This window comes from Pteronotus mesoamericanus, unplaced genomic scaffold (genome assembly GCF_021234165.1).
Source record: "Pteronotus mesoamericanus isolate MK-2021 breed Mesoamerican mustached bat unplaced genomic scaffold, CSHL_Meso_final contig_25, whole genome shotgun sequence".
NCBI classification, from domain to species: domain Eukaryota; kingdom Metazoa; phylum Chordata; class Mammalia; order Chiroptera; family Mormoopidae; genus Pteronotus; species Pteronotus mesoamericanus.
Window position 1 is genome coordinate 29308842 of NW_026555105.1, and position 27760 is coordinate 29336601.

Here is a 27760-nt window from a genome sequence, read left to right on the forward strand (position 1 = left end):
ATGGAAGGAACATTAATATATTAGTCCAAGTAGCCAGGGGGAAAAAAAAAAAAAAAAAAAAGAAGGCATTCAATCTCCTCCTTCAGCCCCAACACCAATTCCAAGCTATTTAAAACCCTTTCACTGTAGTGGGAAAGGGAGGCATTTCCCCTGAGTGCTCACAAACAATTCATCTCCACACTGCAGGCCATTGATCCAGTGGTGTTTATTCAAGCAGTATTCACACTTGCTATTTGAGTGACAAGGGAATCAAGGCCCCCAAGATGGGGCTCTCACAGCTCAGCTTCCCAGCAGCCCCGCTTCAGATGAATTTTGTGGCTGAAAAGGCTCCGAGTTGTTGGTCTGTGCCCCTCATTATCACTACCAGCAGCACATGATGGCAGAGCCAAACTATGTAAACTCAGAAGAGGCCACACTGTTCCATGTTTTTATACAAAAAATTTAATAAATATTACTTTTCAAAATTTATTGCCAGGAACAACACAAAGATGCATTTTTATGTTCATAACACTAATAGGACAATACAAAGTATCTTCACGGTCTCAATGGTGAACCAACAAAATTACGGTTTTATAAGCCTTTTGGATCTTAAACTTTGTGATAGGCGTCTTGATTTCCTCACTTAAGGCAGGCAGTGTACTCTATGGCAAATCTAAACAGTGATCTTACTGGGCATTTTATGGTTCAAGTATTCAACTAGCTTATTAGAATACTCCCTAAATGCAGTAGATAACAAAAATCAAACCTACAAGTGGTTCAGCATTACGTACGAATGGTGGAAAAAAATCAGAATTTACAAAACAAGATTGGTGTGCTTCCAACTTCACACAATTAATTTGATATTTTTAATGATAATCAATCACTCATATTTTGGCTACATTTAAGTCATAGCTCAACTTGTTCCCTTAAACTGCTGTGTAGCAGATAACCTGCCTCTCTCTTTTCAAGTCTAAAGCAGGAAAAAAAAAAAAAAGGAAACTCTTCTAGACTAATTCTGAAACTGCCTCAGTCGGTCCTGAAAACGTGTTTTAAAGTGATGCTATAGAAGGTGTTTTAAACATCTTGATGTTGTACAAAAAAAAAACCCCAAAAAACAAAAAAATACTCCACCAGCATTTCAGGCACAGAAGCCCATCTATTGTCTTAAAAATAAACCATTTTCAAACACCTTAGTTTTGGCTTATAGGCAACACGTAGTAAGAAAATAAGTTCAAAAAAATAAAGCCATACGCTTACAATGCTATCAAAAACCTTCAGTTCTAAACACATACATATAAATAAAAAGGAATGATGTTTTAAGGCTCTTGATTATTAAGTTAATAAATCAAATATACACAGTGATTAATAAAAAAAGAATTATTTACATAACTATACAAAAGTCTACTTTTGACACATTTTTCCTCTTTAAATTCTTCATTTTACCAGCAACTGCCGACATCAAAGTCCCCCCCTCCCCCAACAACAAAATACAATAAAAAAAATAAATAATAAACTCATTTGTGATAGTTGCTGTGGTTCTGAGCTGCAAAGGCACTTTTCAAATACAGAACTACTTGTACGTCATCATAAAACCAATATACAAAAACAACTCGAGTCAATAAATATAAATAAAACTATGATCCTAAGACTGCATCACCATCGAGAAACCTGGCAGAAATGGAAGCTCAAGGCCTAGGGGCGGGGCCTTCTGCTGGGCGCCTGATCCGAGACCTGTCGGCTGCAGGGACCGTGCACTCGGGCACTTTGGACTGGTTTTTGCATAGCTCTGAGATGCAGCCCTCGATTTCCCAGGCAACCACAGAAACTACCATTGCCAGTGTAAGCCAGCTTGTCAAAACTTAAATTAACACAGGGATTCTAAGTCAACAACAGCCTCAGACCAGACTAGACAGTTAAAGAACTATGGCCCCATGCGCCCGCGGACTCTACCTAGCGGCGGAGGTGGCGCCCGCCGTCTGCTATACGATGTACTCCACCCTGTTTAAGCTCTGGGCGCTCTCCAGGTCTCTGTTGTCCTGTTTGTTTGTCCAGTTTGGGTGTTTGGCAGGTGTGCCGTTGGGGGGCTTCTCCTCTCTGTCTACCAGCGTGTACACCGGCTGCTTGGTGAACCGGGTTTTCTGCTGGTGCTTGTCCATGTCGTCCTCCTCTACCTCCGAGTTATGTGTCCTTATTTTTGACATTTTGGAGTTTTTGTTCTCGTAGTCCTTGATGGGGACCGTGTTGGTCCCGTGCTTCTCGATGGGGTTTTTGATCTGGTTCAGCTGCTCCCTGACGTTGTTGGTGGTGTTGTCCTCCGAGGCCGAGCGCGCGTGGCTGCTGGGCTTCCGCCGCTTCCGCACACACCAGTAGAAGGCCGTCACCAAGCAACAGACCCACGCCACGCTGAGCACAGAGCTCAGCAGAGGGACCAGGAAATCTGCAAGGCAGACCCCAAACCCAGTAACTCTCTGAACGAAAGGGTACCAATAGTGGTTCTCCTGCTCTTAGTCCCTAAAAGGGGCACCGTGGGATAAGTCTCTTTTTACAACTGCCTATTGTGAACTCACAGCTTAATCAGCAGGACTGGCACCTGAGCCCTTGGAGACCCTGACATTATTATCCCCAGAGAGACCGAGCAGAGCAGCAACTCCTACAGATTCCCCAACTTCGTGTGGGTAGAGCAACGTCTGGTTCAGTCAAGGGGAGTCTGGCTACTTAGGAAGCTCATTACAGGATCTGGTTTTCAGAATTACCAGAAACCCGATCTGGGCACAGACAGCTCCAAAGCCCCAAGCGGTCATGAGCCCAATTTCTCACCTTGCTAGACCAATGATGCTTAAGATGGTCTGAAAGAGTCTGGGCATACTGCAGGGCCTTCGAGCTGCCTATCAAACCAGTGTCTGACGGTCCTTAGGCCCAGCTGTCACATGACACCAGAATGCCAAGGCAGGCTTTGCACACCAGAGCTCAAGGCACCGTGATGCTCTCCACTAGGGCATCACAAGGATCTAGGATCAGTGCATGCGCTACTGGGGTGCCTGCTTGGGAGCACACAGCCTCTTGGCAGGGGGAAAGGTCAGGTCAACCTCTGCCCATCGCCATATGACATCAGTCAAAACAACTGGCCTGCTTCTCACCAGTGAAATGGGGGCTCCGTGAGGGTGAATCTTAGGTAACTGCCCGCCTGGTGGTTTTACTGGACAGGGCGATGAGATCCACTTGGGACTCATCACAGAAAGGGACTGTTCCCACGTGACGTTTACCTGTTCTGTTCTTCAGAGGACGTCTCTGAACTCTCACTTCTGCCACAGCAGCAATAAGTGAGCTGTTCCCATCACGTTTACTAACAAGGTCTATAATTTTGTCGGTGATTTCCTTGATAGGGTTTCCATCATCCCGTATATCTTCAGCAGACTGGAGAAAAAAAGAATGGTCAATCTGGAGGATCAGGGAATACTGAACAGTAGCTTTTTTTTAAAAAAAAATGTGATTTAACATTTTATTTTATTATTTTTTAAAAATTTCTAAAGGGTTTTCCATTACAGTTTACATTCAGTATTATATTAGTTCCAGGCATATTTTTATTTTTGAATAAAACTTTTATTACTTGACAACACATGTAGGCCAACCTCTCTTCTGATGTATTTGCTCCTGGCTAATTGAACAATGCCAGTTATCTTGCAATCAAATTAATTATTGAGTATCAATAGATCTTATACTTACAATGGCCACATGTATTTCATTGTTTGCAGAAGAGGAAGGCTCACAAGCTATGTAGATTGAATATTCAGCAGAAACATTCTTCAAAATACTCAAATTCCTCAATTCGCTGCAAATGCGCTCTGTGGTAAGACCCTAGAAAAATATTGAAAAGTCCACACACACATTTAAGATACTGGGAGGAAAAAAAGGCCGATGTTTCCTTCGAAGTTAGGTTATGTTCAAGTTGCGTTTTGCTATAAGGCAGAACTTAGGCTACAGAGAACTGAATCCTAGCTTGTAACAATCCTGCCTTAATACAAGCAGCCACAACACACCATTCCAAACTGAAAAAGAAGCTCCATACCGGAGACATCATCTCTTTGTTGAAGGTGAACGTGATGTTTGCACAGTTATCCTGGTAATAGGGGTCAGAAGTGCATTTGGTCTTCACTGGCTGGAGGCTGGAAGAGTGACACTCGCCCACACCTGTACAGGGGCGGACAAAACACTGGTCGTCCAGGATGGGGATGCAGCTCTGCCCGCTGGGGCACTCGCTGTGCCCTTTGTGGAGCAGGCAAGATCGAGGACCACACCAGACCTAGAGAGAGAGAGAGAGAGAGACGGGAGCGGGCAGCTCAGGAGAAATGCCCAGCAGCTATTCCAGAATTAGGGGACCTGCGGCAGCCCTCACACCCTACCTTTGAGCAGGCAATCCGTCCGTTCAGGCACTGGCAGGTGTTGCAGTCATCATCCCACCTGGCCCCATCTGGTATCACACTCCCCATGGTGATGCAAGGTCTCCCTGAAACTGAGAGGCGGAGACGCCGTGAGTGGAAGGACTTTCCTATCCAGTAGATGGATCTCTTGATTCTTTACCCCCTCCCTGTTAGGAAATGATTACATCCGTGCCCTTTGTCACGTTTCAAGTTCCTTCCAGGAGAGGCAAATATGCTTTTCTCCCCTGCTGGCTTTTCGCATGGCCACATGACCCTCTTTGGCCAAGGCAATACCAGGGGATGTGCTGTAAGCAGAGTCTCCCACAGTTGAGTCACAGAGCACACAGCCTCCTGAAAGGCTCTCATTTGTCAGGAAAAGAACGCGCCCCGGATGCAGCTGATGTCCCAGGAGAGTGAGGAGGGACCAAGAATAGATCCTAGCCCAACCCGCAGCACCTATCACTGCCCGCCCTGCATTCCCACGAATACAAATAAATGCTTGTTGTAAGCCAGAGTTTTGAGATGGTTTGTTACATAGCATAATTACAGCAAGGCCACAGCTATCCTGTTTTTAGGGGACCTTCCAAAGTTTCCCCTTCCCTGTTATCCCCACTATATGTCCCCTCTGTGTTCTCTCCCTGAGCACAGTGTCTATTTATGGTCAAAATGGTGACTGTTCTGACCAGAGCACCTACTCACCCCACAGGACACAGGGGAAGCTGGGGCCTGGCCCACGTACCTTCCTGGCATTTGGCACCACTGTGCCCTGGGGGGCAGACACACCGATAGCCATTGATCTCATCCACACAAGTTGCCCCAAAAGCACAAGGGGAAGACTGGCATTCGTTGATATCTAGGAGAATGGAGTTCAAGTTTAGGTTTCAGTGGGAGGCAGAAAGTTTTTCTAAGTTTTCACTGGCATTAAATACAAATAGAAAGGCATACGAGAAGTGTAAGGTTGATGAATTTTCATGTAATCAGCATGCAATTATAGAAACAGTACCAGTGCTCCCAAAGCTCTACCAGTCACTGGTCCCCTCAATCACCACAAGCTTGACTTTTACCAGCTGAGAATCATTTAATTTAAAATTGCCTTTAAGGAACCAAAATACATTCCTTTTTCTGAGTACAATTTATCAGAAGGGCTGGCAAATTTCTTTAAAAGAGTCAGACAGCAAATATTTTAGGCTTTGTAGGCCATGTGGTCCCTGTCCCAACTACCCAACTCTTATCATAGCTTAAAAGCAGCCCCAGACAGTGTAAATGAATGAGTATGGCTCTATGCCAATAAAACTTTATTTATAAAAATAGGCAGCGGGCCAGATATGGCTCCTAGACCATATGTCAACCTGATTTAGAAACATGAAATAGAAACAGTGCACCCCCATCTAGTGCTGGAGTCCAGACTAGGGGATCTCAAACACCAGGATAATTTCAAATAACTTGGGGAAAAGAAAACAAACAACTATTTTATTCTGTCACTTTTGTAAAAGATAAGGCATATAAAAAACTAGGAGAAAAGGATCAAAATAAAGAATAAACTTTAAGGTTCCTGAAAAACTGCATTGCTTGCCCCCATTTTTTGTTTTAGTCCTTCCACCAGCGCCTCATCATGCCTTGGGAAACCACAGCCCTAGGCCCTTCCATTGGTGTTAGCTCTGTGCTCCACCAGCGTAGTTGTGGTTAACGTCCACTTGCCCATAATTTCACGTTAGTCATGGGGAAAAGCACACTCTTTCCTTCGGGGCTCAGACTAGCTTAATCGTCAAGTTCTGTGGCTGGTGCTCTCTTCCCTAGGACAAGGAGGGCTGTGCCACCCACAGAAGGGCCAACAGGTACCTGAGGATCCAGCCAGCTGGTGGAGGGGGCAGGGATTACAGAGTCCTAACTGGCAAAAAAAAAAAAAAAAAAAAAAAAAAAAAAAAAAAAAAGGGGAATCATGGCCTTAATTGTTTTAAAGATGAAAAGTCTCAGGCTGAGGGTTGGTGCGGGGAAAATAAAGCCACTGCAAACCCAGCTAGGAGCAGTCCTTACTTATTCTGCAGTCAGGCCCCGCAAAACCAGGGGCGCACTCGCACCGGTACCAGTTGTCTCCATCCACGCACGTGCCACTGTTGTAACTAAGAAGAGAGCAAAGACCACCTAGGTTACCAATCTCTCCATCCAAGACATCGGCTGCCAGTTGATCACAGGGAGCCAGTCACCACCAGCAGCTCTTGCCTGTAGCCACACTCACCAATGCCCAGGGAGCTTTAAAAATAGATGGGTCCCACCCCCCAGAGTCTCATCTGACAGATCCCAGGTGCAGCCTAGGCATTGGAGCATATTAAAAAAAATAAAATAAAAAAAATAACGCTTCCAGGTGATTCTTGTGGGCAGTCAAGGTTGAGGGTCACTGGTCTAAATCAAGACAACCTGGCTAATTAAAGTGTGGTCCACAGACCAGCAGGGTTGGCAGCCCCGGGAGTTTGCTGGAAAGGCAGGGTCTGCAGCCCACCCGACGACCGACTAAATCAGAACCTTCATTTTAAATGAGATCCCAGGTGAGACCCATGCACGTTACAGCCAACAAGTGCCGGCTTAAAAGGTGGTCACGCTTACCAGGGATGAGGGCTGCAGTCATTGGTATCTGCAAAGTAAAAAGACAACTTAATAGCAAAGCAGTCTTAGCCCTGAGTAAAAACACCACCAATTTCCATAATACCCAAACGATAACATTGTAGTTAACACCAGCAAAATGCACTTAAGACCCCTGCTCAATTGGAACCAGGCCTGCACCACACTTTGTTCCGCTCACCGAGGGACACATGTACACAGGAAGAGACCCTGGCAGGGCTGGGAAGGGGGTGTGAGAATGGAAAGAGACAGGCTGCTGGTCAGAGCAGAGCTGGGAACAAGACGCCATCTGTCTCCACTTATCTCTTTGGCGACTTTCTCATGCCCAGGTCAGGGCTGCATCCCATCAAGTCATTAGAACAGACCCAGGTGATGCAGAAGCAGACATCAAACAGCTATACTGCTTCTGGTTTCCACTTTGAGTCCCCGAGGGTGTCAGGATGTGCTCCCACAGCCCCCACAGGGTGGACGACACTCACTCTGAGTGCAGATGGGCCCCTCCCAGCCTTCTTTGCAGACACATGTGAAGGACTCGCCGTTGACGACACAGGTGCCCCCGTTATGGCAGGGGTTTGGCAGGCAGCTACTATTTCGAGCTATAAAGACAAGAGCAGACGAGACCACCTTCCCTGAGGATCCAAAAATAGTCTGAAGGGGTAAAAGCCAGACCCAGGAAAGCCCTCACAGGGGCTCAAGTGGGGCAAGAAGTTACCTATGTTGCAGGTTGTTCCTTCCCAGCCTGCAGGACACATGCACTTGAAAGCATCCCCTTCATCATAGCAGGTGCCCCCGTTGTTGCATGTGGCCTCGTCACACTGGCTGTCACCTGGAGGAGGAAGACCTCAGCGTGAGCCCCCGGCAGGCCCCCATCCAGAAAACAGAGACAGAGGGGTCCCAGAGACAGGATTCCCAGCCAGCTACCACTTACGTGAATGGCAGGTCTTTCCTTTCCACCCATTTTTACAGTCACAGTAGAAGTCGTTGACTAGGTCACGACACGAGCCCCCATTGTGGCAGGGGTTCTGGCTGCAATCGTTAATGTCTACAACCAAAGAAGAGACACCCAGCTGAACAAGCATCCAGGACCCTTCACAAGCCAGGAGAGCCACGCACTGCCCATGGTCACCTCCGCCCCTGCTTTCTGCCCCAAGCTCCAAAACCAGCTGAGAATTCCAGGACTTTAACGCCATCACCCTTTCCAGGAGTAAAGGAGCCCCAACCAGGTTACTTTTAATTCCACAAGTTAGCGAAGTCAGGGGCAGGCCTGTCACACTCAGGAAGTTGAAATCAACATGGGCAAAAAGTATAATCAATTGCAAGCAGGGATGTTTGTCATCCTAAGTACACAATCGGATTCTGTAGCTCCTCAGCAGAAGTTCCTTCCCACTGGCTGTCTCCCCATTAACAAGTACAAATAGACCCAGGACACGCTGTCCCACTGTGGGAACAGCTGGGGCCTTAGTTTCAGAAATTTCCATGAAAAAGAAAGGCTGCACATATTGATCCCCCACCCTCCACAACCTTAGGGCTGTCTGTCTCAAGAAGACCACTCACTGGTTTCACAGTAGGCCCCCTCCCAGCCATCGCTGCAGATGCATTTGTAGGAGTTGACACCATCGATGCAAGTGCCACCATTTTTACAGGGGTTGCTCTCACAGTCATTAATATCTGAGGGGGGGAAAAAAGAAAAAAGAAAAAAAAATCAAGTAAATAAAGTACCAGTAAAGCCCAGCCCTGTTCTGTAAGCTGCCACCGGAGAAAGCACATTTGGCACCTCAAAATTCTCAATTCCATCAGGACTGTTCCTCAAATTCAACAGGCAGCTCACCAAGCAGGGCTCTCCTGAAAATGCCACATGCATTTTAGTAATGCCCTCACAGGCTAGGCTGCTCACTGGGTGTGGGGAAGAAATTTCCACAGAGAGCAGGACCACCCAAACTACTAAGATTCCAGAACATTCTAAAATAAATGTGCTGAAGGCTCAGAGGCATCGGTGATCACGTAAGTTAAACACAACTCAGTCTTAGATCCTCGATGTAATGGCAAACCTTCACTCGTCTCGACTGAAACAATCCAGACTCGCATGCTCCCTGAGCTGGGCAGAGGCAGAGAGAGGGTCTTACTTTCATGGCAGTACGTTCCAGTGAAGCCTTTGTTACAGTCACATGTGAATTTGCCTCCCGACTGACTCTTGCACTTCCCATGGGGACCACAGACGTTCGAGGAGATATACCGCACCCCTTCAGGCGTGTCGTTGGAAGCCATAGCCACTGTGCAGCTGTCAATCACTAGAAGACAGACTCAGGATCAGATTACGGCCACTGACCCATAAGACACGGTGTTCCTAAGCCAAGGACATACGCTGAGCCTGCTTTCCTAGAGACAGGCACCATCGGCTAATGAGGGTAAGAAATCATGAGGCACCGCGGGGCCAAGACTCTGGCAACGTGCCATGTCACACTGTGACAGTACTGAGATGCCAGGCAGGTTGAAATTTTTAAAATTTATGAGTTTGTTAAAGGCATTTTCTCCCTATCTGGCTAAGAAGCCTAAATGTCTGTGGGCCCCTGTCCTCCTGCCTTTGATCTCTCTTTGGAAGAAGCTTGCTAAAGGAAGAACCAGCTTTACTTCCCACTTAATCATGCTTAAGCAAGGCTAAAGGACAAACTTCTAGAAACTGCAAGACTGTGCCACCTAAGACAGCAGCCATGAGCCACATGTGGCTATTAAAATTTAAATCATTTGAAATTAAGTAAAGTAAGAGTTTCAAGTTGCACTAGTCACACTTACATGCTCCATTGGCCACATGTGGCCTGTGGCTACCATACCTGACAGCACAGATACAGAACACTTCCGCCGCCACGGAAAGGTTTCCTGTCAGTGCTGCTATGAGGAATGGGTCTCAGCATTGCAAATCAGCCCATCCCAGACTAGGACTGCCGAATGAATTTCATTCCCTCCCCTGGGCTATACCTATAGACACGGTTCTCCCACTGGAGGGCCCAGCTCAATTGCTTCCATGTGTTCTGACTTCCAAGCAGTCAGGTTAGGGGGTTTGATCCCCTCACCTACACTCTCCTCAAAGTACCAAGGAGCAGTGACAAGGAGGAAAAGTGAAGTGAGCTTTGGAGACAAGCCAAGAGCCTGGGGGAGGAAGGTACCTTCACAGGGGGTGGTGCGGCAGTGGTCTTTAAGGTGGGAGCAGTTCTTGCCTTCATAGTCCTCAGTACACTTGCAGAAATAGTCACTGGCACGGTTGAAGCACTGGGCACCATTCTGGCAGGGATTGGGCTCACAATAATCTATGTCCAGCTGCAAGGACCAGGAGGCAGGGCAGTGGGAGAGGAAACAGTAAAACAAAGGTGTGATTATAACATCTCTGGGGCAGCAGGCACTGGAATCTGGCCACTTCATCTATTTCAGAACATCCTGCATAATACACGGCTGTGTCCTAAAGACTGCCCAGTAGGCACTGGAAAAACAGGACAGAGTGAGAAAGCGCTGATTGGGGCACGGGGGAGGGGCGGGGATGAAATGGACAGGCCACAGATACTACCAAGAAAATCACTTCCTCTTTCCACCAGCAATTGTCTAGCAGAGATCTCTGGCTAATGGGGAGGTAATAGAGTTCACAGAGACTCCAGATGTAGAGTCAAGAGTAGCGTGGGGGAAGGGAGAGAGGAGGAGATGGGGGTGGAGAGAAGGTGAGATGAGGGAGGGAAGGAGAAAGGGTGGAGCAGGATTAGACTCCCCTGTGAAAACTTGGCCAGAGGTTCCAGCACTGCTCACCTGACACAGGTTTCCAGAGAAACCAGTGGGACACAGACACTGGAATCTGTTGATTTCATTCTGACAGTGACCCCCATTCAAACAGGGGTTGCTGGCACATTCATCGATGTCTCTCTCACAGTGATCGCCTGCATAGCCAGGTGGACAGATACAGCGATAACCATTAACCAAATCCTGGAAGAGGAGAAGGAGGGGGGAGAAACACACGCTTTTTTTTCTATGTATCCACAAACACAGGACTTCAGCGGTTTAGCATGACTGTTGCGGTTCAGCTGATTCACTAAAATAGCCAAATGCCAAGCCTCTCAAAATGTGGGAGAGGAATTCCTAGTGCATGCCTTCAAGATGACTCCCAGGAGGCTGGGGGTAACATGAGCCCAAGTGAAACTTCCAGAGACTCACTTTTCACCTGCATTTTTAAATCTCACAGGGACAGAGCTCTCCCAGGGTCACATCAATCTTAAACTGGTTGTCACTCATTAAGGTTTTGATTTAAGCAAAGATTTACATACCCGACAGGCGGCGTCATTCTGACACTGGCCAAGGCAGTCATTAATATCTTTAAAAAAAAAAAAAAAAGTCATCATATTAAAGAGGTAATTTACATTGAAATTGGGCTTAATTGAAAAGCCTTCTCAGCTCAAACAGATAAACTCTTCAAATCAGATTTGCTGTGTGCTTCCGGTGAGATAAGGTTATTGCGCTGGGTGGGAACCCTCCCCTCCCTAATTCTTCCAGACGGAGTTAGTGAAACTTCACATCATTGTTTTAGCCATCTTATCACAACATGGCCCTTTTACCAGCTAATGAGCCTGATAAAAGCTATGTTTTCATTTCAGCACTAATCACTCCCTCTTCTAAAACATTCCCTCCTTAAGGTTTTCCTTTTCATCACTGTAGCCTTCTATGGATTGGCAAATGTCTTCAACACCCAAGTTTCATGAAAATCAAAATCAAAGCAAAGTCACTCACTTATTTCACAGTTCTGACCCGTCCAGCCTGGGAGGCAGTCACAGTAGTAGCTTGCAATTAGATTCTTACAGGATTTGGCATTGACGCAAGGTTTGGCCTCACATTCATTTGCATCTGAAAGAAAATGAGGATGAGCAGGGAGGACTGGAGTTCTACCCTCCCCCAGCCCCCCTCCCTCCCAGGAACACTGTCCCAATAGTTTCTGTGAAATAAGAGACATTTTAATAAGATAGCTAAATAACAGATCCCTTTATTTCGAACATCTGATCCTTCTTCCTAATCACTATCCAATAAGGAATGCTAATTGATAACTTTCTGGCTGCTGGTGAACAACGGGTCCCAACAGAAGCGCAGAAAGCCACCAGGCATTTCTGTGCAAACCTGGCACAACCTAGTTGCTGGGATTTAAATGTGGCAAAAAGAATGCAGCAGACAGCTCATTCCTCATGCGATCATCCCCGCTTGGAACCCAGCTGAACACTCCTCGGACAGACGACTGACATGGTTCAAGGAGCCCCACAGCTTTCCCACAGCGCCGAAAAGAGCTCATCCATTTGCATTCAAGTGATTTCTCCCAGGCTGGCTGGCTGGGCTCTAGATAATAAATTACTTCTTAGCACATTGTGTGCAAACTCACACCGCTGACCACATGCTCACCTTCCTTAACAGCTCTGATTATCAAAGCCAACCTTGGTGCAGGAGCTCTCTTACCTAACTGGCATGTTTTGCCAGTCCACTGGGGTGGGCACATGCACTTAAATCCATTAACCAAGTCCAGGCAGGTGCCCCCATGGGAACAGTTATTTGGAGAACAGTCATCAATGTCTGTTTGACAAAAATGGAAGAGGGTTGGCAATTTAATCTCAATCCGTTTGACAATTAAGATAATTTAATACCACATGAGGGGCCTTCACTGAAGAGCCAGACACCTGCTCTAAGTGACTGCTCCGATGACAGTCAGGCCTGATTTTAGCTTTAAATCCCCCACTGCCCCAGATCATTTAATCCCCAACCTAAGCAGACAGGGAGAGAGCCAGCTGGATCCCCAGAGCATCAACCCTTTGGTTATTTTTAAAGAAAAGTTTCATCATGGCTCAGAGGTAACTAAGAAGAATTAAGGAAACATAACTCTTCTTTACTGTTGGAAAACCTTATTGTTTGTACCTGTTCAGAGCTGTCCCAAAATAGCACACCTGGAGAAGGGCACGCCCCACTTCTGCACAGGACTATAGTAGACCTCTTTACCATTCATCTACTGCCCACTTATGAGGTGCCAGGCTCTCCCTGTGAATTCACTCAAGAGTCTTCACAAGCCGTTTAAACAGGACATGGGGAGGTTATGTGGCCAGAGTTCCACAGTGGTTATGTGCAGGCCACGGAGCCAGCCTAGGCCACCAGACCCCAGAACCCACATCCAGAACCATGCTGCATGCTGCTCTTGGGGTGCTGATGACAGTGTTTCTCAGGCCTGGCTGCACCTCAGAAATCCATGAACCTTTTAAAGAATATGGACTCCCCGATTCCAAAGGGAAGCTGTGGAACACAGAGAACTGCGCTGTCAAGCACCCAGTGGTTCTGATGTGCAGCCAAATCTGGCAGGCATGGCGTCCTTCTTTCAGACCACTTGCCCACATGACAAAATTCAATAGTGACAACCTCCCCTGCAGGGAGACTCTCCATGATTCAATGTGAAGGAAGCAGAACTCCAGGGAGTACATGCAAAATTAGAAGCTATGCCATGAGCAAGTTTCTCCCAGTGGCAGACACATGTGCTCACTTAGCAGGGAGGAGGGGGGCACCTTCAAGTGCAAAGGCCGGAAGCTCAAGCCCGACCAGACTACAGATTGCATCCCTCCCACCAGGACAGACCCTCGCTGAGACCTCACACTGGGCCATGAGCCCACGTATCTGCCCCACCAATCCTGTACCTCTACACAATGACCCTCAAGAAAGGACACAAGCCAAAACCCGGACTTACTTGTGGAGCACGTGGGGCCGGTCCAGCCCGGAGAACACTCACACTCAAACCCCAGTGAGGTCTCCCGGCAGCTGCCTCTGTTGTGGCAGGGATCAGAGAGGCAGGCGTGCTCCGCTGCAAAAACCAGGATGGCAGTCAGCAAGGGGTGCCGCTTTGTGCTACCTACACCTCTCTCCACACCCACGTCACCCACCTGGGCCGCCAGCTCAAAGGTTGTTTCGAAAAATAAAAGCAAGCATGTGATATAACCCTGCTGTGTCTAGAAAGGAAGGAAGTCATCTCTCTCGCTAAGCTGTCTCCAGCCACATTCCAAGGCATCTCAGAGCCGGGGTCACGGCATCACAAGCAGAACGCCTCCCACGCTCCTCAGCATCACCCAAAACATGTGAGTGACTTAAAGGGGTTTCAAAGACCCAAATAACTGCTTAGATAACAAGTCTTAACTTTACAGGATATGTTCATTTTTTTATGAGCCCTTTCAGTGTATTTTTAAAGCCGAGTGTACAAAAAAATTAAAGGGATTTCATTCTGCCTCGACCACTTACCAATCTCACAGTTGAGTCCTGAATAGCCCTCAGGGCAGGAACACTGGTATTTGTCAGGACCCGTGTTGCTACAAGTTCCCCGATTGAGACACGGCTGGTGAGTCCCACAGTAATTGAGATCTGCCAAGGAGACCCCAAAGACGTCAGTCGCTCAAAGACGTAAAAGACTGCTAACCCCACTCGAGTCCCATTCCTCTTTTAAAACCCTGAAGTTATGAATAAGTCATGGGGATGTAACGTGTAGTATGAAGAATCGTTGATAACATGGTATTAACTTTGGAAGGTGACAGGTGGTAACTGAACTTATTGTGATAACCATTTTACAATGTATACATACAAATGCATCACTCTGTTGTACACCTGAAACTACTATTGTATGTCAATTATACCCTCATTTAAAAAAAATGGAGAAGAAAACCCAAACCAGAGCATTAAAGGCAGACTCAAACAGATTCATGAGTCATGATAAAAAGCCCCTACAAATAAAGAATCATAAAACTAAATTACCGCTGTCCCATCCGCAAGGCCTCATGCTCCTTCCCCCACACCTCACCCTGTTGGTTCCCATCCCCGAGAGGCGTACCTTTGTCGCAGAGCTGCCCGCCCCAGTTGGTCTCACAGAGGCACTGCCAGGGCTCGTTACAGGTGCCGTGGACACACCCCGGGTGCGGGATACACTTGTCACAGTACGGGCCCTGCCAGCCATACTGGCACCTGGGGGACAGACAGCACACCCTCCTTTAGTCCGTGAAACATTCAGGGAAATCTGTACCATTAAAAGATGAGGCTGCAAAGTACAGGGTTTTTCTGTTTTGTTTTGTTGCTGGTGACAGGATAGTAGACTCTCAAGGTTTGTCTGGGGCTCCCTCTAAACAAACATTTTCGTAGTTGGGCCAAGGTCCCCTCCTAGGGGACTCAAGACAAAGGGAGGGCTGTTTGGGGAGAGAGGCCAGCGTGGGACTGCCCTTCACAAAGCCACTCTTCTCAGGCTCACAGGAATGAGCCGAGGGTGGAATAAATCAATCCCAGGGCAGACCGTAGAGGGAAAGGAAGGACTCTCGGGTGACAACAATAGCCATGTGAAAGTCTCCGCAACGCGGCACTCTGGGCAAGTTTTACACAGCAGCTTGGTCGAGCCCTTTGTCCAAACAGCGAGTCACGCACAAAAATGCAACAAGACACCAAGTGCAGCAGGAAATGGCCTCACGATGAGGCTTTATGAAATCAAACAAGGAGGGAAAGGGGCATGTCTTTTGGCAAAGACGAGGGTAGGATCCCTGAACTCACTTCTGCAGGGTGGGTAGGGGAATCAAGAGCTCTCAGACCCAATTGTACAGATAATTTATACCCCACTACCTGGCTGCTTATGCTAATTTATTTTATAGTTATTTCTCACTTTGCCCCCCCCAAAAAAAAAAAAAAAAAAAAAAGGTCAACTCAGTTTATCTAGTATTGGGGAAGGGAATTGAGTTACCTTTATAAGCGCCTCATTAATCGGACTCTTTCGAGGCCAAATGGTGCCTTTGATCCCCAAACAAAAACACAAACATAAACCTTCACCTGGGGTGGGAGAGAGGGCAGGGTCTCAACCACTCACCCCTCAAGTTTCAAGCTCTCTGAAATTTTAACTGCCTTCTCAAAAATCAAGCTTTCAAACAGGAGGGGGGCTGGGCGAAGGCCTGATGGTGGAATGAAGGTGGGGTGAGTGAGGAACAGGGAGAGGCAAATATTTCCATAATGGGACTGAGGAAAAGCCATGGTCAGAACCAACTCCCCCCCACCCAAGCTGCTCAGCTGTGACTGGAAAACAAGCACCCCCCAGAAGGAAAGGCTTTTGGTTTCCAGAGAGCTGGAGGCAGACTAGCAAATCCTTGTCATGGGAAAATTATAGGGATCCAGCTAATAGCTAATCACCCACGCCCGAGAATCAACTTAACCCCTGAGAAGACTGACTAACTGCTTCCTAACTTTACCAACAAGCAGTACACACCCCAATACAAAGAACTACCAGACTGTGTGGTTTAACGTTAATCTGACAAAGGATCCTGGCTTATGTAGAACGAAACATCGGTTCTACTAACAAGTGACTATATAAAGAAGTGAAATGAAATAATCTGGTAGAAAATTTTAAAAACTGAATACTCAAGTCAGTGGGAGGCGGGGGAACCCATTCAATTAAACATTGGTATTTTTACCTGAAATGTATTAAGAAGGAACTGATTTGGAAATAGCAATATTATCATCTTCTCTTATTCCCTTCCAAATTAAAGATTGCTACACCTCTTCCATTTGTCTAATAAAAACAAGAGGAGGCAGCTGAGGACCCAAACTCACCTCCTAATTAATGAGAGCTGGATCCCCAAGCATAAAAAAAGGAACCACAAGAGGCCACGGATGACTTCAAAAGAAAACAAATAAAAATACTGACCCTAAAAGAGGTATCACGAAGTCATCCCAGTTTAATAGTATATGATTAAGGTTCTCGTGAGAAATTGAAGTGACTTTCCTCATATGATGATTCATAATTAAGTTTGATATTATTGGCAGGCTTGCAATAAAGCAAGCATATAGGCCCAGTAAAAGGACTCTAAGTCTACTTAGGAACCACAGAACCAGTCAAGTTTTCTCATGTGGAAGGGAAAAAAAAAAAAAAAAAAAAAAAACAAAAAAACAAAAAACAAACACCCCTGTAATACATAATCCAGAAGACAACTTACAGGTAACTTGCCATTCAACTATTTCTGGTGCAGGACACAACCTGAACTTCCTCAGCTAGAAGGTTCTGTTTTGATTTTCTTTCAAGGCACGGAGATGGGTTGAGAGACTATGCAAATGACGTGTGGGAAAGTTGCACCTTAAGTAAATAAGGGCACTGGTGCGTGTCTGGGCAGGGAGTGGGAGGTGAGACTTCGAAAGAGAAAAGGCTAAATTCTGGAAACAAAGCCTGTTGTTCTGGCTGGGAGGGCCCTCCCCTGCGCAGCAGTGTTTATTCTGATGACAGTAGCAGGAATCGTGGCTGGCCTCCCTGATACCCATCTGAACGCAGAGCAGGAACAGAGTTGCTAATAGCACGGCTGATCTGACTTTCTCCAGGGCACACACCCCTAATTACGAAGAGTTAAAGGAGGTGGACACCAGCTCAACATTCGACAGCAATGCTGTTAAATGCTACATGCAGCCACCACTACTGGGGGTTAATATGCATGCCCCCTCCGCCTTCCAGAAAATAATCTTATCTTTCTGAAGTGTAGGAAGAGAATTTTCAGGTTAGCCTGTTTTTGTTTTACTTCCAGTTGCCTGTGTTCCCATTTCAGCTTCCAGCCTCAGAGCCCAGCGCTCCCCGCTGAGCGGTGGGGAACAGATGCAGTGGTGGGCTCGCAAAGGCCACATGCAATTGTCAAGCAGCAGTCCTCAAAATCTACTGAGCAGTAATATCATGTGGCTGGCCTCTCAAAATGCATATTCCTGGGCCAAACCCAGAGATTTGAGATTCGTGGCTATGGGGAGGTAGTGCCCAAGAATCTGCACTTTGACAGTTCCCTGGTTAATCTGGGGAATTTCATTTAGGACTACTGAAGTTTGGGGAACAGTGATTCCCAAGGCATGGTACCACCAGCAACAGTAGCACCGCTCAAGGAGCTTGTCGGAAATGCAGAGACTTGGGCCCGCCCCAGACCTGTGGACCCCGGATCTGTACTGTGACAAGAGCCCCGTGTAACACTGGTTTCAGATGCACTGGTTACAATATGTTATAAGCTTCCCTTGGCTCAAACCAGGGTAGCTCTGGGGGCAAAAGTTACAGGCCCAAAGGACCCAGTTAATGTCACATTAAATCTGCTAATGCTGATCATACGGGAGAAGGCAGAGTAAATTGTGAGACTGTGTCAAAAATGCCACAGCAGCAACAATATTTCCCAAAGCAAGTCTTTCCCAAATTGGTATAATGTATATTTCAAAAAGTTCCAAAAACTGTAATCATGAAGCAGTCGGGTAGGTCTCGGTTTGGCTTCTGCATTGTCTGGGACCATAAAAGAACAGACTTCAAAGGCCAGCAGCAAAGTCTACATTCATCAGGCTCAACTGACAAGATTCCAGCGCAGCCATTAACCTCTCAGCACCGGCCTGTCTCCCGCCTGCAAAGGGGCCAGGAGATTGTACTAATCCCATTCTAAAGAATGCTCCACGTTCCCCTATTGATGGGAAAAGTGGGGGAGGGTTGGGAGACAGAAAACCAGGACAGGGGCGGACACAGACGCAAAGAAACATACCCACATCCCTCCATCTAGTCCATTAGCACATTAAGGGGAAGATTACAAAAAACGTGTTATCAATTTACAGAAGAGTCAGTACATGAAGTCACTGACTATGCCCATAAGAGTTTCCTTTTTTTCTATGAGAGAAGTGTGCGCATTCCACTGGACAGCTGGTATAATTTAATAAGCTTCGGATGTGCCTAATTGAATTTTAAGCTTTCTTGTCCTCCAAAGAAATGCATTCACAATAAAGTCAGTCCCCCTTCTTGCATTAAAAAATGCTTATTAAAAACAACAACAACAACAGCAACAGCAAAAACAGTATAGTCGTTTACCTGCAGTCACCTGGGAATTTGCAAGACCCATGCTTGGGACTACAGCCCTGTCGGCAAATAGCTGTAAAAAACACAGAAGGGTGCATCAGTACACTGCTCGTTCTGGCCTGCTGCCGCCATGAGAACGGCCTAGGACGTTAAGCCTGCAAAATCCACGATTTTAAGAGATCTCATATCAAGTCCATTGTAAGGAGAGGAAGATGGGAGGTGCCCAAATAACAAACCCAGCTTTAAACTTCAAGGCCACGCTAGCAGATCCTCAAAACATGATACTTTTTGGGGCCAAAAATGCAGGCAAGTTGATGGGGGAAGGGGGTCTTCATCCAGTCTTTCTACACAATAGCTACCCTGCTCCCTTGTTAATTCCCACCCTTGACAAAAGAAAAAAAGGAGGTGTAATCCTTCCTCATCTCACCCACTCTGGCCCATCAGGGCAGAGTTCAGATGAGCCCCAGCCTCCTCAAAGCTCCCCCAAATGCCTGGCGTCCCAAAACTCCCATGGGACTAACAAAGAGAATGAGGCTGCCTTCGTTTGGCTAGTTCAGCAGCTACCCCAAAGTATCCTCACAAAGCAATTCTGCTTCCTTTATTTTAAAAAACAATGTGAACAGACATAAAAATACGATAAAACTGTTACTGATTTTTTTAGAACATCAACTACCTAAAAAATATATTTATCAATTCTATCTTTCATTTGGATCCCAGAAATGCCATCCTTTAAGAACTCTTATCTCATTACTTAAAAAAACAGTTCTGCCAAGGAGACCTGCAAATTACTCTGCCCTGTCCCTTAACCGCAGTTCTAAGATTCCTTTCTAATGAGTTTATCTTAAAACAATTTATCAAATTGTGTGAAATAAGTCGAGTACATTAACATCCGTGAAGGCCTATTATAATTAACAAGAATTACCCATCAATTTGCTATGCCTTAAAGTTTTGTAAAGATATAAAGACCACAGATTCTTGTGTGGATGTCTGCGAATGTGATAATTCACTGAATTCTAGTAGAAGGGGCTAGGCAGTAGGCGGCACACCTAGAGCTTATACAGGCATACCTCATTTTATGCACTTCTCTTTACTGTACTTCACAGATGTGGGGTGTTGTTTTTTTTTACAAGTTGATGGCAAGATCCTTCCTCAGCAAAGAGATTAAAACTGGAATTATTGCAACACTTGATTTACTGTGGTGGTCTGGAACTGAACCCCAACATCTCCAAGGTATGCCTGTGCTACTGTGGATGCGTTCCATTCTACACAAGCAAGAAAGCCTGGTGCACCACCAGCCCTGCACCCCGCCCCAATGCCGCAGCCCCACAAGATGCCCAGTGAAAGTTTGCCCTGAGGCCACCCTGGGTTCAGCTGGCTGTCAATTCCTACAGGGTCATCTGTTCAGATGCTGACTGGGTTAACCCAGTCCCACCTGGTATCTGTTTAGATCAGTCCTTTGAAGCAGAGCTTGAGAAGAGGACTCTAGTACAGGAGGAAGGGGGAGAGGGCAGCAGATGGGGCAGTGGTAGGAGCTGAGCAAGGACATGGTCTCAGCTGGAGTCTGGCTTCAGCCTGGTCCCAGGGGAGACTCTAGAGCATGAATTGTAACAGATTTAAAGCAAAGGGGCCTGGCCTTTGCAACCCCACGTCAGTGACTCAGACTGAGCTGGAGGGACAGGACACGGAGTTGCTCCTGGTTGGCCACAAACAGTGCTCTAGAGAGGGAACAGCTGTTCGCTGTTTGCAGCCAACCCTAAGAGCAGCTGGGGGCTCGGGCCCAGAAAAAAGCCAAAATATCACCCCACCTAAGATAGCCACCTGACCGTGGCGCGGGGGGTGAGAACTGGACACCGAAAGTGACAGCCATGGCAGCTGGTTAACCCACCCGGCACACACCCACGCACCTTTGTTACATTCGGGGCCCGTCCAGCCTTCCATGCAAGTTTTGTTGCCATTCTGGTCACAGGCATAATGTCCAAAGAAATCATCTCTGGGTCGACAGAACTTGTTGCAGCCGAAGCCATAGTAATAGTCATCACAGGTCACACGGATCTGATACTCAAAGTGGGCCACCCCTGTGTTCTGCTTTAGGGTCTGCCACTGTCGGCTGGGGTTTATCATACCCGAGTGAGAAGCTTTTTCAATAATGCTGTCAGGTTCTAGAGGCAAAGAAAAAAAAAATATTAATTGCATTAACATTCACATCAGAGCCTTTTTCCTCTGACCATTTTCCGCTATTTTTAATCATTGATGCACAGAGTACAAAATTCAAGCAGAACAAAAAAGGGCAGAAAATGAAAATCCCCATCCCCAGTGGCAACCACTGGTACCATTCACCTTTTTAATGGGTGTATAGTATTTCACTATCTGGAACTACAGTGAGGTAATTTACCCAGTCCTGACATATGTGCAATGAGGTTGTTTTGGCCTTTGGCTATTCAGCAAAGCCACATGAACATTCTTGAATGTTTGCCCATCTGTGTGGTTCAATCAGGAAGAACTAACCTAGAAATGGAAGTGCTGGACTGAAGAGGCCATGCACAATCCCAGACATCCCCAAATTGCCAAGAAGGAAGTCCTGTTAATTTGTCCTCCCACCAGTACAGGAAACTGTTTCCCAACACTATGTTATCAAACTTTCTGATCTTTACCTGATAGGTAATGAACTATCTCTTATAATTAGCATTTAACTAAGTGATGGTGAACACCCTTTCACATGTTTACAAAACCATTTATCTGTTCCTGTTAACTGTCACCTGTTTCTCTTTATCAAGTTTTCTGCTGCATTGTTGGACACACTGATTTGCAAAAGCTCTTTACACAGTATGGGAAGCAGCCCTTTACGGAATACTGCTTATAGAAATTTCATTATTCCAGGCCAAGGTTACAATTTCTCTTCTGAGAGATTTTAAGAGCTTTGTGTCTTGCTTTAGAAAGAATCTACTTCCAAACTCTTCACTGGAAGCCAAGGAGTAAAGTTATGTTTTCTAAAAATTATAAACTTTACCAACTTTTTTTAATATTGCTTTTTTATTTTTTAAAGATTTTATTTATTTTCAGAGAAAAGCAGAGAGAGGGAGAAAGAGGGAGAGAAACACCAATGTGTGAGAGAAATATCAACTGGTTGCCTCTCGCACACCCCCAACTAGGGACCTGGCCAGTAACCCAGGCATGTGCCCTGGTTGGAATCAAACCAGCAACCTTTTGATTCGCAGGTTGGCGCTCAATCCACTGAGCCACACCAAGCAAGACTTTACCACTTTTTAAGCTGACATTCAAATAGCAAGACTAAGAACTTAATGTATTTCACCTTTCACCTTTTACTTTTTGTGCAGAAAGAAGATTAAAAAAAGGAACTCGCCCCAGTTTAGAGATAGATTGAGGTGTTTTTTGAGAAAGTCATGCTCCTTAAAGAGTGCCTATTGAGGAAACACAGTCCAGAGCCCAGGCAGCTCTCAGGAGGAATCACAGTGGTTTGCTGCCCTGAGGCCACTTAGAGTCTAGTAGGAGAGAGACAGGTACTAAAGCAGCACCCAACACCAGGTGCCAGGAGGCCAGAGGAGGGATGTGAAAAGGAAGCAAGGCACTAAGTCAGCACCCCAGCCTGGTCTTGTGTTTGTTTTCTTAAACCTGCCAGCCCCAACCCTTCGCTGCCTTGTCAAATTGAAGGCCACCTTGGAGAGACCGTGTTAGAACCTACTTGCAATGTCTTTGTGATTCCTACCCACCCACACCTGTTTTTCTAGGCCCAGGGCCTGTGCTCACTTACAAGCCTATGCAAACCCTACAGGTGACCAGAGGAGGAGGAATGCCTGAGTGGCTTCATCCACACTCCACTTCCAACATCACCCCAGTGTTCACCCTCTGGGTTTCTTTAACGGTCATGTGGGCAAGACAAGCCGTGAACAAGCCCACATACCGGCAGACTTACAGGGCAGCACGCAGAGAACCTCTTGCCGAAAACACTTTACTAACGTAAGTTTCGCAAATAAACACCGGCCAAAGAATGACAAAAATGTCCCTCCATTAACTGTGTTTGCTCTGCTGGTTCAATTAAAAAGTGTAGTGAGCTATTACCATGTGATTATGAGCTACTAATAAATGAATTATTTAAACACACTTGCCATGGCTCAAAGGCTCCAGCTTCTCTCAGGCAGGTATTAACAACAAACAATTCTGACAAGAGCCCAAGCCAATCCTCAAGGCACAGGTTGACATACCATTTTCAACAGCTTAGTCATTTTCAATAGGTTAGTATGCTTTCTACTAATTTCCGGGAAGAAATGCTGTGAAGCGATTATTTCAGACTCTTCGATGTGTCTAACATATCTGTATAACTCATATCACACCTGTGTGACACGTTTCCTAACAGCTGAGTGGCAGGGAGTATGTGACACGCTTTCTGGCATCTGGGTTACAGAAAGCAAGATTGCTGCCGCCTCCTTCTAAACTGCCTGAATCGCACTTCCGATCAGCTTGGGGCATTATACATGGATCTGGGGTAGGGTAGTTCACTGGATAGTCTAGCTTCATGACTGAAAAAGGCTATTACCAAGCCTTCCTGCAATCTTCAACTGCATTAAGGTGGAGCATGAAGCACCTACGACAAGCCGAGGAGGAGGTAATAAAAGGCGAGTCTGAGCATAACCCCAGGACCTCGCCAACCCACAGACCTAGACAGGGCAGGAAAGCCTGGTCTTGAGAATGCCTGTTCACATTTATATATCTATGGAACAGTACAATAAACTGAAGCCACTTGCTCTGGGACAGAGAGATAAATTTGTACCCTTACATACAGCAGTCCTGAAATGTAACAGAAATAACTTTGGAGGGCTGATGTCCGGAGGACCAGCAATACTTTCCAACACATGAACAGCATCTGCGCTTTGCCGGGGTCAGGCTCTACTCATGAGGGTTCGCTTGCAGAGCTGATGTGAGAAAGGATTCTCTTATTCCAAAATTCCGGGTTCTCCTTCTAACCTGAACCCAGAATGTCTGCACCTTCTTTGGGCCCCAAAGAGCAGCCGACTCTGTTTAGGTTGCTACATATCAATGTCTGACCTCATGAAGGACAGTTGCTTGGGATGGACAGAGGGTGGAGAGAACGAAAAGTAAAACATTCCAGGCAGAGCAAAGAGCATACGCAAAGGTACCACACAGGAGAATGTGATGCACTTGAGGACAGAAAAGGACTAGTGGGGTGACCAGACTCTGAATACAATGGATGACAATGTGTCATGTTAAGAAGGAGCTGACAGGGAGACAAGGGCTCTGCAAGGCCTTGTGGGCTGGAGACCTGGCCCAAGAGCAACAGAAAGCTCTTAGAGTAAAGGTGACAAACATTATGCTCCGAAAAGACCAAGATGGCAGTAGAATGGAGAAAGCACTGGAGGAAGACCAGTGCAGGTCCGGGTGGACTAATTTAGCCACTACTGTTAGAGTTCAGGTGTGAGCAGATGGTGACTTGGACCAGTGCAGTGGCAGAAGATGGCGGGAGGAGTCTAGTGCGGCTTTGGAGAGATTTCCAGAACTTGGAGGTGGATGAAATATGGATGGAGAGAGAGAGGATGCTCTCCAGATTTTCAGCTTACAATACTGGTGTTCAAATGCTGATACCAGTCATCCATAAAGGGCCCTAGGCAGGATCTGCTTTTGAAGAGAGAAGACATCAAATTTGGTTTTGAATATGAATTCAGTAACTTGGAAATGTCAAAAGAGGCTGAACAAACAGGTAGACAAGGCACTCCTAGCAAACCCTCACCTTCTCGTTGGGGTTCACAAGTGAGCTTCAATGACCTGCAGTCCTTCTACAACTCTGAGGCACCCCCTCTCTTCAGGAGTCATAAAGCCCTATTGCTATGCCACGTCCTCCTCATTCCCTTCCAGAGAGGAGGTTCTACACCCAACAGCAGATGAGATACACCTCAGAGCTCCAAAGGAGTCTACCTCAAAATGCGCACAACAGTGGGCAGTTCTATATATATGCTCCAGCTTCCCAGGAAACAGGGGCCTCACCTGTGGGGCCATGGAAGGCCCAGGAGTCCCTTGCAGGCCCTAACAGGTGTCCTGATCCAGTCCTTACAATGAGCTAGGATCCACATCAAGGATATTAACATCTCAATCTGGTGGAATCTCAAGAGTTTCCGAAGAACCTATTTCTCCCTCCCCCCACCCCCCTTCGCCTCAGTGCTTGGTTACCATTGTAAGCAGGTCACAGTGACATAACACTCACACAATCCCAACGTCTGTGGTGAGAGGGAGAGAGCAAACAGGTGTTTATGACCCTGACTGGCATCAGCCACAACCAAGGCTGGCCCCACACCCCTCCCTCCCACCACACCTCGGTGGGACAGGGGTGCCCCTCAGGGAGGAAGTCCACAGAGCTGGCCTTTAGATGCCAAAACTGGGAGGGATCCAAACGGCCAGGAGTCTCTGGCACACTAGGGCTCCACAGTGACTCAATGGCTTCGGGCGACCCATTGGGCCACACAGCCTGGAAGCAGCCCCCGCAGCATACACCAACCCCTTACTAGGCAAGTAAAAAATCAAAGGCAAGGCAAGAAAAGGGGGAAATGTCATTAGCAGTAACACCCCCCCAAAAAAAAAAAAAAAAAAAAAAGGGCCGGGAGGCAGGGCAACAAAAGGGATGGACCCTCAGAGAATGGAGGGCAAAGACAAAAAGTTGGACCAACCCTTCCTCCTGAGCAGACTCACATTTCAGCGTGAATCAAGTTTTCCAATGACAACCACCCAGATCCTGCTGACAAAAAGGGAACTCACAGTTTAGACGAGTGAGGAAGAACATTTTGTAAGTTACCATAAAGGGGCAAGACTACCTTACAAGCCAGACTGTTGCCATTTCCATAGACACCCTCCACAGCTTCCCCACCAAAACCCAACCTTAGCTACTCCGTAAAGCAACCTGCGCTAAAAACAGAATCATCTTTCAGAAAGGGACAAGGCAAGTGTAATGGCTGGGAGGCTCTGGAATTCCGCTTCAATGAAAGGTTTGTCACACACGGTGTGGGAAAACCCTGACCGGCTGGAAGCTCACCTGCCCACCAAGTGAAATTCAAGGTCGGTCTTTAGAGCCCAGCGCCACCTTTGCCAGCTTTATCTTTCAGATGAGAGATTAAATGCTCACTTAAAGTTTAAATGGACTTCTAAAAAGTCACTACTTTGATCCTTTAGCAGTCTACAAGGTTTTAAAGTTGTAAAAGCATTAAGATCTCTATTCCAAAGATAATCTAGGTCCCATATTCAGGGACTGAATTAACCAGGAATCTGTCCTGGCCACTTAATATTTTAAGCAAGTCTAGGGGAAGTTATGGAAAAGACTCCACTGAGAGGTCTGCCCTGGGGAGCGGGGCACGAATACTGGGGGAGGGGGTGGTAAAAGTTCCCCGAGGCACCCAGAAGACAGGTCCGGCTCGGACAGGTCCTGTATGCCAAGCTCTGCACTCCCAGATGCATGCACTTGGAGACAAGTCCTTTGCTGTGATACTTACGGACAGTGTCGTTACTGGAATCCCACGCCTCCACAAGTAAAGTGTAGGACCTCTGCAAACAGATAAATGACACAGTAATCAGAAACAGAGGTCAGCTCTTCATGTCCTACTTTCTTGGCCTCCCTGCACACTCCACCAAACAAAACCATAGTGCCAAATGAAGATTCTATTTGCTGTCGAACTGAGGTCACCCAACTCCCCTCCCCACTGCAGAACCCATCGCAGATTCACTCCTTTCATTTGGCATGGGGCCCACTGTGGTCATCATGCAAGCTGCTCAAAGTCCTCATCAGGAAATGCCACCTCCCTGTAGGTGAACACTTAGCATATAGTTTTCTAAAACTTCCCAGACCCTTATTCTGGTGCATGAGAAAAACACAAAGAATTTATTCTAAGCTAACCGAACCAGGTCTTTGTACCAGGGGAGGGGGCCCATCCAGGAGGGCCGGGTATTGCTAAGGTTACACTTTGGGCCCTGGTGGGGCGGTCCCCAGGGAGGCCCCCTTTTCCTTTTCAGAACCCCTTTGAAAGCCCTGTCTGTGTGAGACCATCTCGGCTCCCACAAGTATCAGGTGACTCTAGGAAGCAAGAGGGGGTAGGTGCAGAGACTCCCAAGACAAAGGCAGCAACCTAACTTGGGGTGCCTGAGGCGGCAGGCTCTGGGGAAGGAAGGGGGAAACGACCACACATCTAAGGGCATATTTATTGATGAACGTATCTGTCAATATGATCTAACATTCCAGGAATAATCAGAGTTCACTAACTAAACAAAGTCCCCGGACACTGGCAAGGTGCCAGCTATTATACTGAAGGCACCTTTTATCTTCCAGGCTTATCCAGAATTCCACCTCACCCCACCCCCCAAATCCAAGTCATTAGCAAATTCTCCTGCTCTTACTCAAATCTCTGTAATTTAGAATGAGGTCAGTCTCACAAAACACCACGATTTAAATAAACTTTCTGCTATCTTGGCACTGGAGAAATATATCTGCAGGGGGGAGGGAGAAAAGGCACACGTATCCTTTTATGTGCCCCTGCACTGTCAGGTGCCAATGCATCAGCAACAGTGGCGTATATTGACCAAATAATGCCATGTCAGCGGAAACACACTCACCAAGAAAAGGCACCTACAAGGTAAGAGCAAGAACAGAGGCGGGGGAAAAGGAGATTCATTCATAACTCAAAGCACGCTTACTGCTCACACAGGGACACAGCAGGCAATCGCTGAATATAAAAATATCTTGTGATAGACTCTGCCTTGGAATTCAGCCGAAATATGTTTCATACTCAAAGCAGAGTAGGATTCCATTTCGTTCACTGATAACTGTGGGAAAATACTCAGAAAAGCAAGCAAAACTGGGCAAGCCAGGGCACATGCC

At 46.7% G+C, this 27760-nt stretch overlaps 1 protein-coding gene across 1 annotated transcript in view; it reads right to left on the reverse strand.

The window, feature by feature from the left end:
• Positions 1 to 1404: 1404 nt before the first annotated feature.
• The window catches only part of JAG1 (jagged canonical Notch ligand 1), a 34637-nt gene continuing 8281 nt past the window's right edge, over positions 1405 to 27760 (reverse strand). The window contains exons 3-26 of the mRNA XM_054574057.1: positions 26382 to 26433; positions 20778 to 21032; positions 18886 to 18946; positions 14881 to 15011; positions 14298 to 14417; positions 13753 to 13866; positions 12486 to 12599; positions 11775 to 11888; positions 11315 to 11361; positions 10803 to 10976; positions 10175 to 10325; positions 9137 to 9301; positions 8568 to 8681; positions 7942 to 8055; positions 7726 to 7839; positions 7493 to 7609; positions 6999 to 7026; positions 6432 to 6517; positions 5137 to 5250; positions 4380 to 4489; positions 4046 to 4279; positions 3703 to 3834; positions 3243 to 3393; positions 1405 to 2416 (exon numbers count right to left, since the gene is read on the reverse strand). Coding sequence (XP_054430032.1) covers positions 1959 to 2416; positions 3243 to 3393; positions 3703 to 3834; positions 4046 to 4279; positions 4380 to 4489; positions 5137 to 5250; positions 6432 to 6517; positions 6999 to 7026; positions 7493 to 7609; positions 7726 to 7839; positions 7942 to 8055; positions 8568 to 8681; positions 9137 to 9301; positions 10175 to 10325; positions 10803 to 10976; positions 11315 to 11361; positions 11775 to 11888; positions 12486 to 12599; positions 13753 to 13866; positions 14298 to 14417; positions 14881 to 15011; positions 18886 to 18946; positions 20778 to 21032; positions 26382 to 26433 — 3270 coding nt within the window. The 3' untranslated portion in view covers positions 1405 to 1958. The remainder of the gene's footprint in view (positions 2417 to 3242; positions 3394 to 3702; positions 3835 to 4045; positions 4280 to 4379; positions 4490 to 5136; positions 5251 to 6431; positions 6518 to 6998; positions 7027 to 7492; positions 7610 to 7725; positions 7840 to 7941; positions 8056 to 8567; positions 8682 to 9136; positions 9302 to 10174; positions 10326 to 10802; positions 10977 to 11314; positions 11362 to 11774; positions 11889 to 12485; positions 12600 to 13752; positions 13867 to 14297; positions 14418 to 14880; positions 15012 to 18885; positions 18947 to 20777; positions 21033 to 26381; positions 26434 to 27760) is intronic.